Source organism: Sturnus vulgaris, chromosome W, assembly GCF_052056855.1.
Source record: "Sturnus vulgaris isolate bStuVul1 chromosome W, bStuVul1.hap1, whole genome shotgun sequence".
NCBI classification, from domain to species: Eukaryota; Metazoa; Chordata; class Aves; order Passeriformes; family Sturnidae; genus Sturnus; species Sturnus vulgaris.
The window spans coordinates 66,437,195-66,454,054 of NC_142282.1; the positions used below are offsets into that span (position 1 = coordinate 66,437,195).

Sequence of the window (16,860 nt, forward strand, 5' to 3'; positions counted from 1 at the left end):
CCTTCGACCAACTTAAGAAGACTCTTATGTCGGCCCCAGCTCTGGGACTGCCAGATGTAAATAAACCATTCTTCCTATTTTCCCATGAAAAACAGGAGATTGCCCTGGGAATACTGGCCCAAGATCTGGGCCCATATCAAAGGGCAGTTGCTTACTTTTCTAAGCAGCTAGATGTGACAGCCAAGGGCTGGCCGGGATGCCTCAGAGCCATAGCAGCAGTTGTGCTAAACATCAAAAAACCCACTCAAATTCACCTTGGGCCAGAAAATTACTGTGCTACTGTCTTACACAGTGTCAGCATTGCTGGGAGTGAAAGGTGGACACTGGCTTTCCCCACAGAAATTCCTGAAATACCAAGCCATTATAACAGAACAAAACAATGTTAAAATAGTAGTAACTAACATTGTCAACCCAGCTTCTTTCCTCAGTGGAAACCAAGGGGAACTGGTACACCATGACTGCCTGGAAACCATCGAAGCCATGTACTCCAGCCGCCCAAACTTAAAGGACACCCCCCATTTGATGATGTAAAAACCTGGTTCACTGATGGGAGCAGCTACATCATCAGTGGAAAGCAACATGCTTGGTATGCAGTTACCATCTGCAAAGAAGTAATAGAAGCGGGACTTTTACCAGTAGGCACTTCTGCACAAAAGGTAGAGATAATTGCTCCAACCTGTGCCTTGGAAATGGCAAAAAAAATATTTATACAGACTCAAGATATGCACACAGTGGTACATGCACACTGAGCCATTTGAAAGGAAAGAGGACTGTTGAATTTGCAAAGGAAAACCATCAAACATGCACAAGAAATAATACAACTACTAGAAACAGTTCAGCTACCCGAGAAGGTAGGAATCATGTGTTGTATTGCGTTATTTTATTGTTATTAGAGGGTTTGTTCCATTGTTTGTACCCCCCCCCGTTATAATTCAGTTGCCCTAATTCCCGCCTTCCCTTGATCAATCAACCCAAGTCCCAACCCACCTTCCAGAACCTTCCCTGTCCCTCACTCTAGTCCCTGCCCTGGAGATTGTCAATCCCTCCTAGCCCCTCCTATCCTTCTAGTATCTTCTGTATCAGTCATCCCCTTCTTAGCATATGATTTGATGTTACATGTATTTCCCCGCCTATGTTTCCCCCTATTGGTTGTATGTATAATCAGCCCCGCCTTATGTTACACCCCCAAACTGTAGCGATTGGTTGCTGTATTGTACCCTCCCTTGGGGGAGGGCCCCTATTTAAGTTGCTGCACACCTGTGTTCCCTGCTTTTTGTGGTTCCCTTCCCTCGATCCCAGTTGTCCTTCCTCCCTCAATAAATCCTGCTTCCCCAGAACCTCAGAAGGACTCTCTCTCAATCCTTTGCTCCTCCCCGGACGTGTATATGGCTGTTAGGGTTCAGAGCCCTACCCACATTCCGGGTTCCCCTGAATCCTGGAAGTGGGCCACTCTCGGCGCTGGTCTTGCCTTCAGAAGCTAGCTGGGCGAGTCGGTGCAGGGTGGAGAAGGTGGGCCGCGTCAATCATGCATATTAAGGCACGCCAGGTGAGCTCAAAATTGAAAGAAGGAAATGAGCTGACAGACAGAGAAGCAGAAAGAAACAGCAAAAGGTGAGGTAGCAACTGAGGAAACCTGGATTCTGGATGGACAGATTTCCCTTGAAAGTAAACCAGTATATAACAAAGAGGATAGGCAACTAATTAAAAGTTAAAGAGGAAAATATAACCAAGGGGAAGGGCTGTTACTAAAAAAAGGAAAAGAGAAGCTAGTCATCCCCTCTAATTTATTGTGGTCACTGGTAAAAGAACACCTAGAAAACACACTGAGGAGTAGAGGCCTTGTATAAATACTTAATTAAAAGAACTATTTCTAGAAATCTTTTTGCCACTGTCACTCAAGTGGCTTAGCAGTGTGATCTTTGCCTCCAGGCAAAATCCAAAAACATCCCCAAAACAAAACTTGGCAAAATTGAAAAAGGCTAGGGGCCTAAGCAACAATAACAAAATGATTTTTCAGAACTTCCAAGAAAAGGGGGGTACCAATATTTGCTAGTGCTAACAGGTACCTTTTTAGGATGGCCAGAAGCTTTCCCCACCAAGATTGCAAAAGCTCGAGAAGTAACAAAAGTACTGTTACAAAAGATAATACTACACTTCAGAGTTCCAGCTACTATGTCCTCAGATAGAGGATCACATTTTATCTCAAAAATAGTGCAGCAAACCAGCCATCATTTGGGCATAAATTGGAAACTCCACACTCCATATCACCCTCAGTCAAGTGGTCAAGTGGAAAAAAATAAATCATTTAATCAAACAACAAATTGTAAAGTTAGGGCAAAAAGCTAATTTTCCCTGACCCCAAGTTCTCAATCTGGCACTGCTGCGAATTGGGACTAAACCTAGAACCAAAAAAAAGCTAAGCCCTTTTGAAATGCTTTATGGGAGATGATATGAGGTCCAGAAAGAAACGTCTACCCAGATTAAGGAAAAAACACTGTATAGTAGCTTTGAGTAAACAAACAAACAAAAAAAAAATAGAAAAACGTGGCTGGAACTCAAAGTGCAGGGCGTGATGGACCAGTGCATGACATACAGCCTGGAGATTATGTATATGTTAAGTCTCTTGCAAAAAAACCCAAAACCTTGAAACCACAGTGGGAAGGGCCGTACCAAGTGCTTCTTACCACCGTTACCGCAATTAAGATCAAGGAACAAAATGCTTGGATACCTCACACTTGAGTGAAAAAAGCTCCTCATGGTCCCTAGAAAGTAACACCAGGTGATGATGAACTAAAGCTAAAATTCACCCGAGCAAAATGAGTACATTTCAATCAGAAACTTTTAAGAATTTAATTTAAAAAACTATTTTTGAAATTAAGTTCAAGAATTAAAAAGTACTTCTAGTCAGAACATATTGGATGGCCTTGGTCCAAAGCCTTTAACCCAGCCACTGGTTACATGGGAGACTGACAAGTAGTTAAAGATCTAAACCTATTAACTGTGATCATACATACATACTCTTCTGTTTCATTAAATTTTGGAATTTCCAATTCTTCCTTGCTTGTAGTCAAAATTAACATAACCTGCATCGCTAGCCTCTTGGTTGTCACAGCACAATCTGGCTTGTAGTTGGGCAATTAATTCAGCCATAAATAAGAGATTCGATTCAAGCAGTCTGATTTCATAAACAGGCACCTAGGTGGAAAATGATAGGATAGATTCAAACCCAAACAGGGATTTTACCCAATGAGTTCCATACTAAGCTGCAGAAGCCATTAGTCAGAGAACTGAACAATCCAAACTCCCAACCAATCATATGTGTTTGCCTGTTAACTCCAAACTCTCTATATAAAGGGAGTGAACAAGAATAAAACGCTTTTTGTCACATGGATATAAAGTGCTGGTGTCTTTGTCTCAGACCCAGAACCAGTCAACGTCACACTTGGTCTACCAAATTATTCCCTCTGTCTTCAGTTTGAGTTGCCAATTTAAATAAACTTATTTTCCCTGTTGTGAGACAGAACCAGGAGCAAAAGACCAAGGCAGGCCTAAAACTTGAGAGAGTATAAAAGAAAATTTATTAACTACACAAACAAAGAAAAAGGAAAAGAAAAAAAAATTCAGAATAAGATTTTCAGATCACTCCTTCCCTCCTTCTCCCAATCTTCATAACAACAAAACAAACATATAACAAATACTTCAGTCAGTCCCCAATTTAGTATTTCTCAGTTCACTTCTGGAGAGAGAAGCCTCTTCTTGTTGAAGCTGTAGGGATTTTTCCCACAAGAAGGAAAAAGACAGTTCTCTTGTGGTTTTATCTTTCACGATTTGCATCCGCCCGGGAACCTGCAACTGTGACGCTCCTCCCAACTCTACAGCCGTCCCAAAGTTGTAGATGTGGGCCATGTCTGTCTCATGGGGTATTACTTTTAAGAATGAAATGTTCGACAACAAAGATTCTCTCTGTCTCCTTTCTCTCTGCTCAGGCTTCATCTTCAGAAAACCAAAATCCCCTTTTTTTCTCAGGGCAGAAATTCTCAACACAGGTGCTTTTTAGTCAAATCATCTATTAAATGGAACATTTCCATCCCCCCATGTCTCTTTCCATGGTTTATAGGAATATTCAGTACATTAGTTCATCCCTATAATTTTACAAAAAGATTTTTCAGCCATTTCAGCATCTTCTCATTCTCCTTCCATCTTAAAAACTTAGCTCTTACATCACTGACTTCAGAAATCTTCTTATTCCCTTTCATATTCAAAGGAAAGGCTGGAGGCTTTGCAAATCTTGTCTGAACACTAAATAGTTAAAGTTTAACACAACTACAAAAGTTGGGCCAGGCTCAGGCCGTGCTGGGGGGGGGGGGGGCAGCTGACGTGTTAATCAGCCTTTCTGGGGCTGGGCTGCAGCCCCACACTGCTCATGGCCAACCGGGCAGGCCCGGCCCGTCTGACAGCAGCAAGAGTTGGACTCCCCCCACACCAGAGCCGCAGGCTCGTGGAGGAGGAAGCTGTGAAGGTCTTATCACAGAACTTTTTCTCCCCCCGGCCATCGGGTCCCCCTCGTTGGCAAACGGGGCCCAAGCGGCCTCCCGAGCCTCCCCCCCCCACATGGGGGAGGGGGAAGCTCGGGTTGATGTTACCTGCTCAGCCACCGGAAAGACAAAGAGGCTCAGTTCCGGATTACCTCCTTCAAAATGTGTGTTCACGGAGCGAACTAACTTTCTCTAATTGGCTGTTGCAGGTATCCCAACCCCCACAGAGGAAATTCTCTTAGAGAAAATCTCTCTCTGAGTTTCTTCTTCCCAAGTCAACCTATCACTAACCCCTACTTCTGGGGTCTTTCCTTTTTGGTGTCCCTTAACATGAACTACTGCTATTTCTTTGGACAATTTTAATCCTTCTAAAACCTCTAGAATAAGTCCCTCATGAATCAGCCCTCTTCCTTTTGAATTTAGTATCCCCCTTTCTTCCCAAATTTTTCCAAAAGTGTGTACTACCCCAAAGGCATATTTCGAATCAGTGTATATAGTTCCTTTCTTATGTCCTAAATATTCCAATTCTCTCTTTAGACCATATAATTCACAAGATTGATCAGACCACTTTGAAGGTAAGTTCCCTCTTTTAATGGTTTGCATATTTTTCCCATCAACTAAAGCATATGTTGAAATTCTTTTTCCCTGTAAGCATCTAGATGAACCATCAACATATATTCTTTCCACTTTTGGGAGGGCCTGTTCTGCTAGATATTCTCAAACTTTAGTTTGGTACTCTATAACTTCTAAACAATGATGTGTTAAGTCACTCTTTGTTTCTCCATATAAAAATTTAGCTGGGTTTAAACTTTTGTCTCCCTCCAATGTCAAATGATCATCATTTATCAAAATTGCTTCATATTTTAACATCCTGCAATCTGTTAACCAATTTTCAGCTTTTTGATTTAACACATTTTGGACTGCATGAGGTGTACACACAATTAGCTTGCTTTCAAAAGTAAGTTTACAGCTCTCCTCTACTAGGATGGTAGTAGCGACTATGGCTTGAATACATATTGGCCAGCCACGGCTCACTGGATCTAGCAATTTAGATAAATAGGCTACTGGTTTTTTCACTCCTCCCCATTCCTGGACTAAAATACCATGAGCTACTACCTCTTCCACATTCACATACAGATAAAAAGGCTTTTCCAATGATGATGCCTTGAGAGACTACCTAGAACAGAGGCTAGACAGTGTTAAAGGAATAAAGTAGGTATTTATTAAAAAGGCCTTCAAACAATACACCTTGAGCAGTACAACAGCCTTGCCGAGGCTACACCCAAGATGGACAACAGATCACACATTTTCACACTTTTATAAGTTTTGGTCCATTTACATATTGGAGTTAATTGTCCAATTACAATTTCAGGTTATGAAGTCCCATCTTCCCAGTTTGCTCTTCTCAATTCGCTGTTGTTTATACTTTTTGGGCCTGAAGCTGCAATGGTGTCCTTGGTTCTTGGGCTGAAAAAGGATTGTTTTGTCTAACTAAACTGTGAGGAGAACTTGCTAACACTTTATATGAAGTTCAGAGATATATACTAATACAGTACAGAATTTGGATAATATGAAAGCTAAAACTTAAGGCATCAATGAGGGTAAACTCAAAGCTGGTACCGAGGCTAGTTTAAACTTTAATTCCTCTAATTTATTGTCATCTTCTCTAGACCACTTTACCTTGTCTTCCTCTGTCAATTTTTCATATAAGAACTTCACTGTCTGAGTATATCCTTCAATCCACAGCCTACGATACCCCAATAACCCAAGCAGTTTTCTAACTTCTTTCTTTGAAGAAGGAGGGGGAAGAGGTAAAATCCCAGTGATCCTTTCAGCATTTAGTTTTCGGCTACCTTTGCTGATTAAGTGACCAAAGTACTTCACCTCTAACTCCACAAATTGTAGTTTTCCTTTTGAGTCCCTCAATCCTTTTTCCCTAGAAAATTCAAAAGTTTTATAGTGGCCTCCCTAATTTCAACCTCAGTTTCTCCTGATAATAAAAGGTCATCAACATATTGGGTAATCTGTATTCTAGGAGAAGCGGGGAAGGTCTGTAATATTTCCTTTAAAGCTTGCCCAAATAAATTCTGAGATTCAGTAAACCCCTGTGGCAGTTTTGTCCATCTTAATTGCTGTTTTCACCCAGTACCTGGATCCTCCCATTCAAAAGCAAAAATATTTCAACAATCTTCTGCTAACGGACAAGCCCAAAATGCATCTTTAAGATCCACAACACTAAACCACTGATTTTGAGTCAGGACTTTACTTAAAAGGGTATAGGGATTAGGTACCACTGGGTAACAAGTCTGGGTTCTTTTGTTAACTTCCCTTTAATCTTGAGCTAATCTATAAGTCCCATCTGACTTCTTTATTGGGAGAATAGGGGTATTATGAGGAGACATGCAAGGTTCCAATGTCCCATCCTTTATCAATTCTTTTATTACTGACTTTAAGCCTTCTCTTCCTTCTAATGATATAGGGTACTGACGCACAAGTATGGGACATTCCTCTTTCTCAATCGTTACCCTTATGGGGTCAATATCCAATCCTCCCCTATTTCCTTCCCCAGCCCAAACTTCTTTGTTAATATTTTCCTCATCTTCTTGGCGGAGTTTTAGCACTTTGGCTACCATTTTCCCTTCTTCAGGTATAACCCCTATTCCTAATTGTACCTGGAAGTCTCTCCCCAATAAATTGCAACCTGCTCCAAGGATTAGTAAGACATCTCCCATCCCTATTCTAGTTTCCCCTTCAATTACTATGTTTTTGAACCTTAAACCCTTCTCCTTTAGCTCCCATTGCTTTTATAGTGTCATTGCTTGCATTACACCCCTTTGGAATAGTAACTATACAAGTTCTCTCTGCTCCAGTATCAACTATAAATTTTAATGCCTCCCCCTGGGGGCCTACTTTTAAAGTTATCAAGGGCTCTAGATGGTATTTATCCCCCAGGAAATAGAGCCCTTGACATCCCTAGTCTGCTAATTCTTCTAAATGTATCTCTGAATACTTTCAGGTCCTTGTTCCGGCAAGGGCAATCTCTCTTATAGTGTCCCTCTTTTCCACAATAAAAACAGACATTTCTAATTTGCTCCTGAGACCTTGATCTTACAGGGGCCCTGTTTCCTTCCCTTTCCTTATGTCTAGAATCAGAATATCTGGGAATAGTACCTTGAGGGGTTACTTTCTCATATGGTGGCTACCATAATTTTAGCTTTTGCCTTGGCTTTTTCTACATCCCTCTGCATATAAACTTTTTGTTCTTCTCTCAATAATTCATTTAACCCTTTATCTTGCCAATCCTCAATCTTTTCCAACTTTTTTCTAATATCTGGCCAGGCATGGGTGACAAAGTCAACCTTTAATAGGGCTTGCCCCACCATACTATCAGGGTCTATCCCAGAGTACTGTTGCATGTTTTTCTGGAGCCTCTCTAGCCATTCAGTTGGAGTTTCTTCCTTTCCTTGCTGCCCATCAAAAGCTTTGCTAATATTTTGACCTTGAGGTGCTGCCTCTTTTATCCCTTTGATTATCAGATTAGGATAATCATTCATATTTCCTCATCTTGCTGCATCATTGTGATTTGAATTAGGAGATGCTATTGGCATTTTCTGGTCCCGTGGGGGCCCTGTTGATTTTGTCTTTCCCAAATTCTCATTCCGTCAGCCCTAATCATCTGCCTCTCCTCTTGGGAAAATATAATGCCCATTATTGACTGCATTTCTTCCCAAGTAAAAATGTTGGGGCCTAAAAATTGGTCCAATTGTTCAGCTAAACCTATGGGATCTTCTAATAACCCTTTAATTACTGTTTTAAAATTTCTGACTTCTGAAGAGGTCAAAGGAGCATTTACAAATCCTATCCCCCCCTTGAGCCCCCCCATAGGCACTTCCCTTAAAAGAAATAAGTCAACTTCTTGATCTCTTTCTGACTCAGATCAGCCTTTCTGTTCCTCAATCATCATGACCTTAGGAAAGACATTTTCCCTTGCTGTGGGGTGGTGGAAGGGGAAGACATATCCAGCGGCCCTCGAGTTTTTACTGAACTTCTCCTAGTGTTTTGGTATGGTCTTACACTGGTGGGAGGGGGATCCGGTGAAGCTGCATCTCTTTTCTCTCTGCTCATGCTTCATCCTCAGAAAACCGAGATCCCCTTCTTTCCTCGGGGTGAAAGATTCTCAACACAGGTGCTTTCTGGTCAAATGGTCTATCAAATGGAACATCTCCAACCCTCCATGTCTTTCTCCATGGTTTATAGGAATATGCAGTCCATCAGTTCATCCCTACAATCTTACAAAAGGACTTTTCAGCCATTGTCACAGCATCTCCTCATTCTCCTTCCATCTAAAAAACTTAGCTCTTGCTTCACTGACTTCAGAATATCTCCTTTTTCCCTGTCACTCCGTGGAGGATTGAAAAGTCTGCAAGTCTTATCTGAGCATTGAAAGAGTTAAGATTTTGAACAGGGAGAAGAAAAAAAACCAAGGCTACAATGCTGGAGCTTTGCCAGGATCTCTGAAACCGGGCCACGCTGGAAAAGAAGGGAGGGAAAGCGGCCGGGATCTTAAATCAGCCTGGGTCTCTCTCTGGCCACTGTCCATGGCCACCCCTCGTCCCTGCCAGGACATGCCAGCTCTCCAGACAGGGGGGCCCGGCCCTGCCCCCACTGCCAGGCACACAGGCCTGCAGTGGGACAGGCCGGAGCCCTGTTACCTGCACTGCCGCTGGAAAGAAAGACTGAGTTCCAGATTACCTCCTTCAAAATGTGTGTTCAAGGAGCGAACTAACTTTCTCCAATTGATTCTTCACGCTGTCAATAACCAAACCAGCCTCCAATTGGTCCCATCAGACTCAGAGGAGGCTTTTCTCATAGAGAAAAACCTATGAGTCTGTCTTGCCTCAGGTGAAACTAGGACACCTGGAACAACGTCCCACTTTAATGTAGAACACTTCCAAGGGAAGAAGACAGAGAGGGCAGCAAATGACGGGCAGTTTTAAACTCCGGGGAAGGGAAGGGGAGGAACAGGAGCCTAAGCAATGGGGTGTAGCCAAAGGGCAGGGACGAGGGGAGGACGGAACCATCACCACAGCTTGGAGGAGTATGGAATGAACCATTTAGTGCAATAGAACAATCACTAGCCCTGTAATACAAGGCAAACTATTTAGTGCAAACAACTACATAGCTCAATACAACACCTTCCCCTTTTTTGTTAAATAAAGTTAAAAGAAAGACGTTGGGTTTATTCTGATTCAGAATATGGATTTGCTCACCACTTATAATTTGCAGGCAAGTGAGACTGCTTTTGTCCTGCCAACTGGATGTGGTTGACTTCCAAGGTAGTAGGAATTAGACCATTAATGGCTTTGAAATTTAAGCAACATAGAATTCAGAACTCCAATGCTATTAGAAAAAGAAAAACAAAAAATGACAGAATTGTTTTAACTATGAGTCCCCAGCCTTTGAACAGTTCATTGAACCAATCCTCAGATTCTTGCTTCACTTGTCCAATCAAGCTTTTCATGTCTCGGAGGGCTGCGTGGATGTTGGGAGCCTTTGAGGTCAGGTTCAGGCAGCAAAGTCCTTCAAATTCCTGGCACTCATGTCCATGCAGCAGCAGGAGGAAATCTATGGCTGCACGATTTTGCACTGTGGCCTGCCTTGTAATTTCCTTGTACTTTTTACCAGGCAGATAGACATAGGGTCTCTTGCTGCTGCGGTGGACAGGCGGAGCGTCTGTGCCAGGGTCACCCAGATGTTTTGGCGTGGCTGAGGGACGACCCACGTGGCTGTCAGATTTCTCAGCACGAACTGGATTACAACATGGATAGGGCTCATCACGTGGTTGGATGGGAGGTAGGTTTTATTTTCTAAAAAGAAAAGCAAACATATTTTAAAGCATATTGAAAGTTAGTGTTTCTGCTGAAATGGAATCAGATCTCAGGAAGGTTTTCTCTCCTCTTTCTGGCGGCATCTTCTTTTTGAAGCAACTGCTACTTCCTTTTCATCCCCTTCTGCTAGAAATGGATGTTTGGGGACAAAAGGTTTTACCCACTTTTGGGGTAGCCTGAGGGGGTGGATATGCACGCATAGCCACGCCCCCAGGTAATGAGTTCATAAGGGCCCTTGGTCTCCCAAGTTTCTGGGTCCTTAATTAAGACTGGTGGATGCTGGGATAACTTAAACTGATCACTGCTGTTAAACTGACATACCACCGCAGGACTCATATTTTCAAATGAAGAATTTAGGAAATTAATGGTAAACATGGCTTTGCAGAGCTTTTGTTGTGGCAAAATCCACACAGTTGAACTGCTTTGTCTAGCCAGGACTTGCTTGAGTGTCTGGTGGGCAGGCTCATCCACACCTTGGCCTGTGGAGGAGTGGGGGATGCCGATTTTATGTTCTACTCCCCACTGCTGGACAAACTCTAGGAACTCCTTGGATGTATATGCTGGGCTATTGTCAGTCTTGATTTCCCTAGGGATGCCAAGCACTGAAAAGGCTTGCACTAGGTGTTGCCTGGCATGCACAGCCCTTTCTCCTGCATGGGCAGAGGCATAGACCGCACCTATGTGTCAATGCTTATATGTACATACTTAAGGCGACCGAAACTGGGAGTGTGTGTAATGTCTGCCACACTTTGCAGCTCCCAAGGCCTCGGGAGTTAACCCCAACACCCAGCGATGGCATGGCCTGGAGCTGGCAACTGAGACAGGTGGTCACAATGGCTCGAGCCTGACTCCGTGTTAGTTGGAACTGACGGATCAGACCTGGCACGTTCTGATGGTATTGCTGGTAACATAGCTTTGCCTGCTGGAAGATGTCTGGGAGGAGCGCCTTTTTGGCTGGGGTGGCAAGGGAGTCTGCTTTATGATTCCCTTCTGCAATTTTGCCTGGCAAATCGGTATGTTGTGGAGGGAGCAGAAAACGTTCATAAAGAAATCTCCCTGCATCGTCAGAACAAGCTCCTTGGAAAACCATAGCTTAGAGATAAGAAATGGCTTGTGAAAATCCATTCAAGGATCAACAAGGGGTCTGTGAGTTGAGGGTCCCATTGGAAAATCAGTCCATAGAAACTAGGGGCCTTTCCTAAATTGACAAATTGGAAAGGCAGATATGGCTCAAATCTGTGTGCTTAACGTGAAGACAGGGCTTCCTGAATTTTGATGATGGGTTGTCGGGCTTCCGGGGTGCGTGTGCGTGGGGAGTCCAGGTCTTTGTTGCCATGGAGGAGGTTGAACAGAGGGGCGAGGTCTTCTGTTGTGAGTCCCAGTAGGGGGAAGATCCAGTTGATGGATCCACACAGGTTGTGTAGGTCTCTTAGAGTGTTTGGGTCATCTTGAATGGAGAGTTACTGGGGTACAAAGGTCCTTTCTCGGATTAGAAGTCCTAGGTATTTCCAGGGGCTGGTGTATTGTACTTTGTCTTCACGGATTTCAAATCCTGCTTTTTCTATGGTCTAAATGGCTGCTTCAACTACTTTTTCTAAGTAAGTGTTTTCTGATGCACAAACTAGGATGTCATCCATGTAGTGATGAATGAATGCATCTCAAACAGGAGAAAGGATGTGAGCAACATACCATTGGCAAATGGTCAGAGAGTTTTTGAGTCCTTGGGGAAGGAAGAGCCAATGATATCTTTTGAGAGGAGTTTCTCTGTGTAGAGAGGGGACAGAGAAGGCAAACCGTGGTGCATCTTGAGGATGCAATGGGATGCTGAAAAAACAATCTTTGATGTCAATGACCACAAGTGTCCAGTCTCGAGGCAGCATCGATGGGGAGGGCAGTCCAGGCTGGAGAGGGCCCATGTCTTCAATGATGTTGTTGATTTTGCGAAGGTCGTGGAGAAGTCTCCACCTGTCAGTTCCAGGCTTTTTCAGGACGAAGACTGGGGAATTCCACGGGCTTTTAGATTCAACAGTGTGGCCTTTTGCCAGCTGTTCTTCAACGAGGGCTTGCAATGCGTGCAGTTTGACCTTTGAAAGGGGCCACTGTGCCTGCCATTGGGGGTCATCACTCTTCCAGGTGAGACGAGGAGTGGGCGGGACAGTGGGCGCTTCAATGGCCCCCATCAAAAATCCCGACTTTGAACTCAGAGAGAATCATTGGGTTAGGGCATCTCTGCCCCATAGGGTGATTGGGGCTCTTACCACGAATGGTCGGATGGTTGCCAGTTTTCCTTCAGGCCCTTCGATGACAACGTTGCATCTGCTTCTCATGGAAACGGCAACTCCCCCAATTCCCGCCAGCATGCCTGCTACAGGTTGAAGTTCCCATTGTGGTGGCCATTCCAAGCGGGCAATGACGGTGACGTCAGGGCCAGTGTCTATCATTCCTGCTTTCTGAATTTTTTTCCCCGAAGCAGAAAAGGCTGCACTCGAGGATGGGTTTGTTTGGACCCATAAATTGTGTCCACATTATTGTAGGGTTGAGAGGCATCCGTTCCATGTGATTTTTTGGAAGCAGGAAGGCTTGTGCTATAGGTGTTTTCTGTGAAAGAAAAAGGGGAATGTCCATGCAAGACAATTGGACAAAGATTTCTTTTCCAGGTGCTACAGTTTGTATTTCAGGTAAAACAGAAATTTGTGGTGGACCTTGGAAACTGTCACCTAGGATTAAAATGTCCCAAGGACCATCTTGTGGTCCATACTTTCCTGTAGGGATACGATAAAATTTTTCATCTGTAATCTTTAAAGACAAAACAGTCACCAGTTTGTGGCGGGTTGCCATCAAAATCTCGCCAAATGTTGGGTCTGCCTGATGTAGTCTGGAATTTTCGAGGACAATGGGGTTTGATGTTCCTCGCTTGTTATCATTGGGGCTGGGTGGAAGGCAGATTTGGTTTGTTGTCTGCACCTGGAGCTGAAACCAGGCTGCATTGGAAGTTTCTTGGCTGCTGTTGTTGTTTTTGTTGCCTTTGGGGTTTGTGGTAGTTGTTGTGGGGGTTTTGGGTGAGTGGTTTGTTAGGGAAGTCTTTTATAAAATGTCCAAGTTCCCCACAGCAGAAACAACGAGCATTGTCTTTGGAGACCATCGCTGCAAAGGCTCCAGAAACTCCATCAGCAATGCCTTTGGCAACTGCTTTGGCCACTGTGTTTTCAGTGGACATGTGGCGTGTGCAGCTTTCCACCATCTGCTCGATGGTGGGATCGGTGTCTATAGGTAAAGCTCTTAAAATGGTTTTGCATTGTTCCTTTGCACTACTTAAAGCAAGTTTTCTTAAAAGTTCCTTTTGCGCTTCTGTGCTCTCAATTTGTTTTTCAAGAGCATCCTTGAGCCTGTCTACAAATTTTATAAAAGTCTCGTCTATTCCTTGCTTGATATTGGAAAAATGCAAGCTAGGAATAGAGTCGTCAGGGGTAAGGAGGAATGAAGTTTTTGCTGCGTTAGCAATGTCTTGCAGTGTTTCTTCAAGAATAGAGTTAGCTTCTTCTGAGGGTTTAGAAAATTGGTTTTCACCAGCGAGTTGTTCAACAGTAAAATTCTGTCAATTGGGATCTTTTGAATACTTATCAGATAGTATTTTTAATTGTTTTTTCCAGTGCCTTTCCCATAACATAAATTTGGCTGGCAACAGAAGGCAAGTAGCTAAATTTTTGAGATCATGGGGAACCATCACAAAAGCAGCAAAAAAGGCTTCTAAAAAATTTCTGAAAATGTGTGCTGATCTGCCGTGTTCTTTTGCAATTTTTGCCAATTCTGTTACTTGCTTCGTATCAACTGATTGACATTTTGATCTGTTTGAGGATCCTCCTCTGTGGCCTCATTTATAAATCACAGGAAAGGCAGAGATTCTTTGGGCTAATTGCCAATTACCATCTTGGGTTGCTTGTAACTTTGTAGTGGCCAATATATCTGTTTTTTCTGAATCAGAGGCAGTGGAATCACTGCTGCTGTATTCAGAGGAAGAGTGGCGTCTTCTTCGGGCACAACACTTTTTAGAACGCAGGGGGGAAGGTTGGAGGAGGGGGGCTTGGGGGTCTGAACGTGTAAAAGGATGTGTGTGGGTGCATTGCATGATCTGGCCACAAAGTGACCTTTAGTTAGATATTGCTACCTCTACTGAAACACCCTAGTGTTAGTTCCCCCCCCCCCCCCCCAATGATTTTACTGAAACCCCTAATCCTGTATTCACTTCCCTATCCCAAAAGAAAAAAATAAATAAATAAATGAAAAAGGGGCGGGAGGGAAGGGACAAAGGAAGGAGATGAAGGAGAAAACCCTAACACTCTCTCCCCCCCATCATAAAAATAACTGACTTTACTTATATTCCCTATCAGAAGGCCTATCCTTGTCCAAAGATGAAAATTTTCTCCGTTGATGCTGTCCTCACTGCTTGCTGCCTGGATCCTCTTCACCATGCCACATGCCTTCAGCTGGATCAGTCCACAACCCAAACACAATGTCTGGGTGACTTTAGCAAAGACATTAAAACAATATACCATGTGCCTGTGTATGGGCAACCTTGATAACCCACTTTCCACATGTTTGGTAGGAATTCCCTTTGTAGCAGATGACTGGCCCGTCCAGAACTCAGAGCTCCTCCGCACCACTGGTAAGAGACCAAATCCAGTTGACACTTGGGACCAATGGACTAAAATACTGCCAAATGCCCCCGAGGAACCCCAAGAATTAGATTTGCTGGGGTCCTCCAAAGCAACATACTGTGTCAAATTTTACTACAAAAGTCCAAAGCAAAACTGGCCTGGATTGAGTCAAATCCGAAACACATACAGAAAGGACATATCACCCATCAACAAAGCCTACAATTATCCAGATTGGTGCAATTACACCACTCATGCTCTCTCTGAATCCTCCATCCACCCTAAAAAGTTGCCCCGTGGAATGTTTCTTTTTTGTGGTGATCAGGTTTGGGCTGGAATCCCCTCTCGCCTTCAGGGGGGACCCTGTAGCTTTGGCAAGTTTTCTACCTTCACCCTCAACATTACCTTATTACATAATTGGAAAAAAGTGAATCAAAATGCAAAAAAAGACCTTACACTGAATTTAATGAAAGTTGTGACCCTAAATTGTACAATTGGAACAATCCCACAAGAGCTGCTGTCTCCCTGTTCTTTCCATGGGTGGCTGCAGCAAAAGCCCTTGGTGAAATTACTCATTTGGGGTGTTGGCTCAGTAATCAAGCCAATCTTACATCTGCTGCTTTGAATGATCTTTTAAAGGATGAAGAAACCACGAGACACGCATCCCTGCAAAATCGAGCTGCAATTGACTTCCTGCTGCTCACCCATGGACATGGCTCTGAAGACTTTGAGGGGATGTGCTGCTTCAATCTTTCATCACTTTCAACATCCATCCAAGCAAACATCCAGAAGCTGAAGAACCTCGTGAAGGATTTGAAAGTAGAAACCACCCCAGACTGGCTCAACAACCTTTTTGGACAATGGGGACTGACGGGGTGGACCGCATCTCTGGTCAAGGGACTTTTATGGATTTTAATCGTAGTTGTCATTGTATTAGTTATGTTTGCATGTTTTGTTCAATGTTTTAAGAAAGTTACTGGAAGCGCCTTTTTAGTAAATACAGAGAGAAAGGTTGTGGAGGGAGCAGAAAACATTCATAAAGAAGCAAATCTCCCTGCATCCTCAGATCAAGCTCCTTGGAAAACCATAGCTTAGAGATAAGAAATGGCTTGTGAAATGATGAATACAAAAGGAATTTAGCTTCCCCCCCTTGATAGACCCTCTTATCTATCTTCAGTATTAGTGGTTCATTCTCTTTTAGTATCCATAGGCCAGCTTTGAATGTAAAATCCCTCAAGGATTGGTCAGAAAGTAGAATTCCCTTGGTAATTGGTGCAAACTGTAAAACCCTCGAAAGATATAAAAACCCTTGTAAAACAATAGCCGTTGGTATATGCTAGATAGGATGCCTTCATAGAGTAAACTATGGATTTGTGCCTTTCTGCATATGCTGGTTTCTTTTCTCCACTGGTCTGAGAGCTCACCACGAGCCAAAATTCTATCTGGGCAAGGCTAGGGAACTTGCTCCATCACTGAGGGCTGCAGAAGCAGTCTCAAGGATCCCAAAGGGACCCCAAAAACCCCACCAGTGACAGTATGTGACCTTACATGCATCACAGAACGGATGCTTTCTATGTGAAGCTAAATAAATTCGTTTTGAGAGCAACCTGAAGAGATGCTCGTTCTTGATGTCTTTGAGAACTGCCTGCTCTGCCCTGGACACTACCCCTGCCACGTAGGCTAAATCGGTTACCAAATTAATTGGCTCCGAGAACTTCTCAAAGGCTCTCACAACTGCTGCCAGTTCAGCATCCTGGGGCGACCTCTCCACAAACTCAACATCAG

General features: G+C 43.5%; 1 protein-coding gene across 1 annotated transcript; it reads left to right on the plus strand.

The window, feature by feature from the left end:
- The first annotated feature begins 9,299 nt into the window (after positions 1-9,299).
- Positions 9,300-16,687, plus strand: LOC148220357 (uncharacterized). Its single transcript, XM_088155527.1, is given in 3 exon segments — positions 9,300-10,388; positions 14,812-15,509; positions 15,512-16,687. Coding segments are annotated over 2 exon segments (1,317 nt in total). The 5' UTR covers positions 9,300-10,388; positions 14,812-14,851; the 3' UTR covers positions 16,171-16,687.
- Positions 16,688-16,860: the final 173 nt, after the last annotated feature.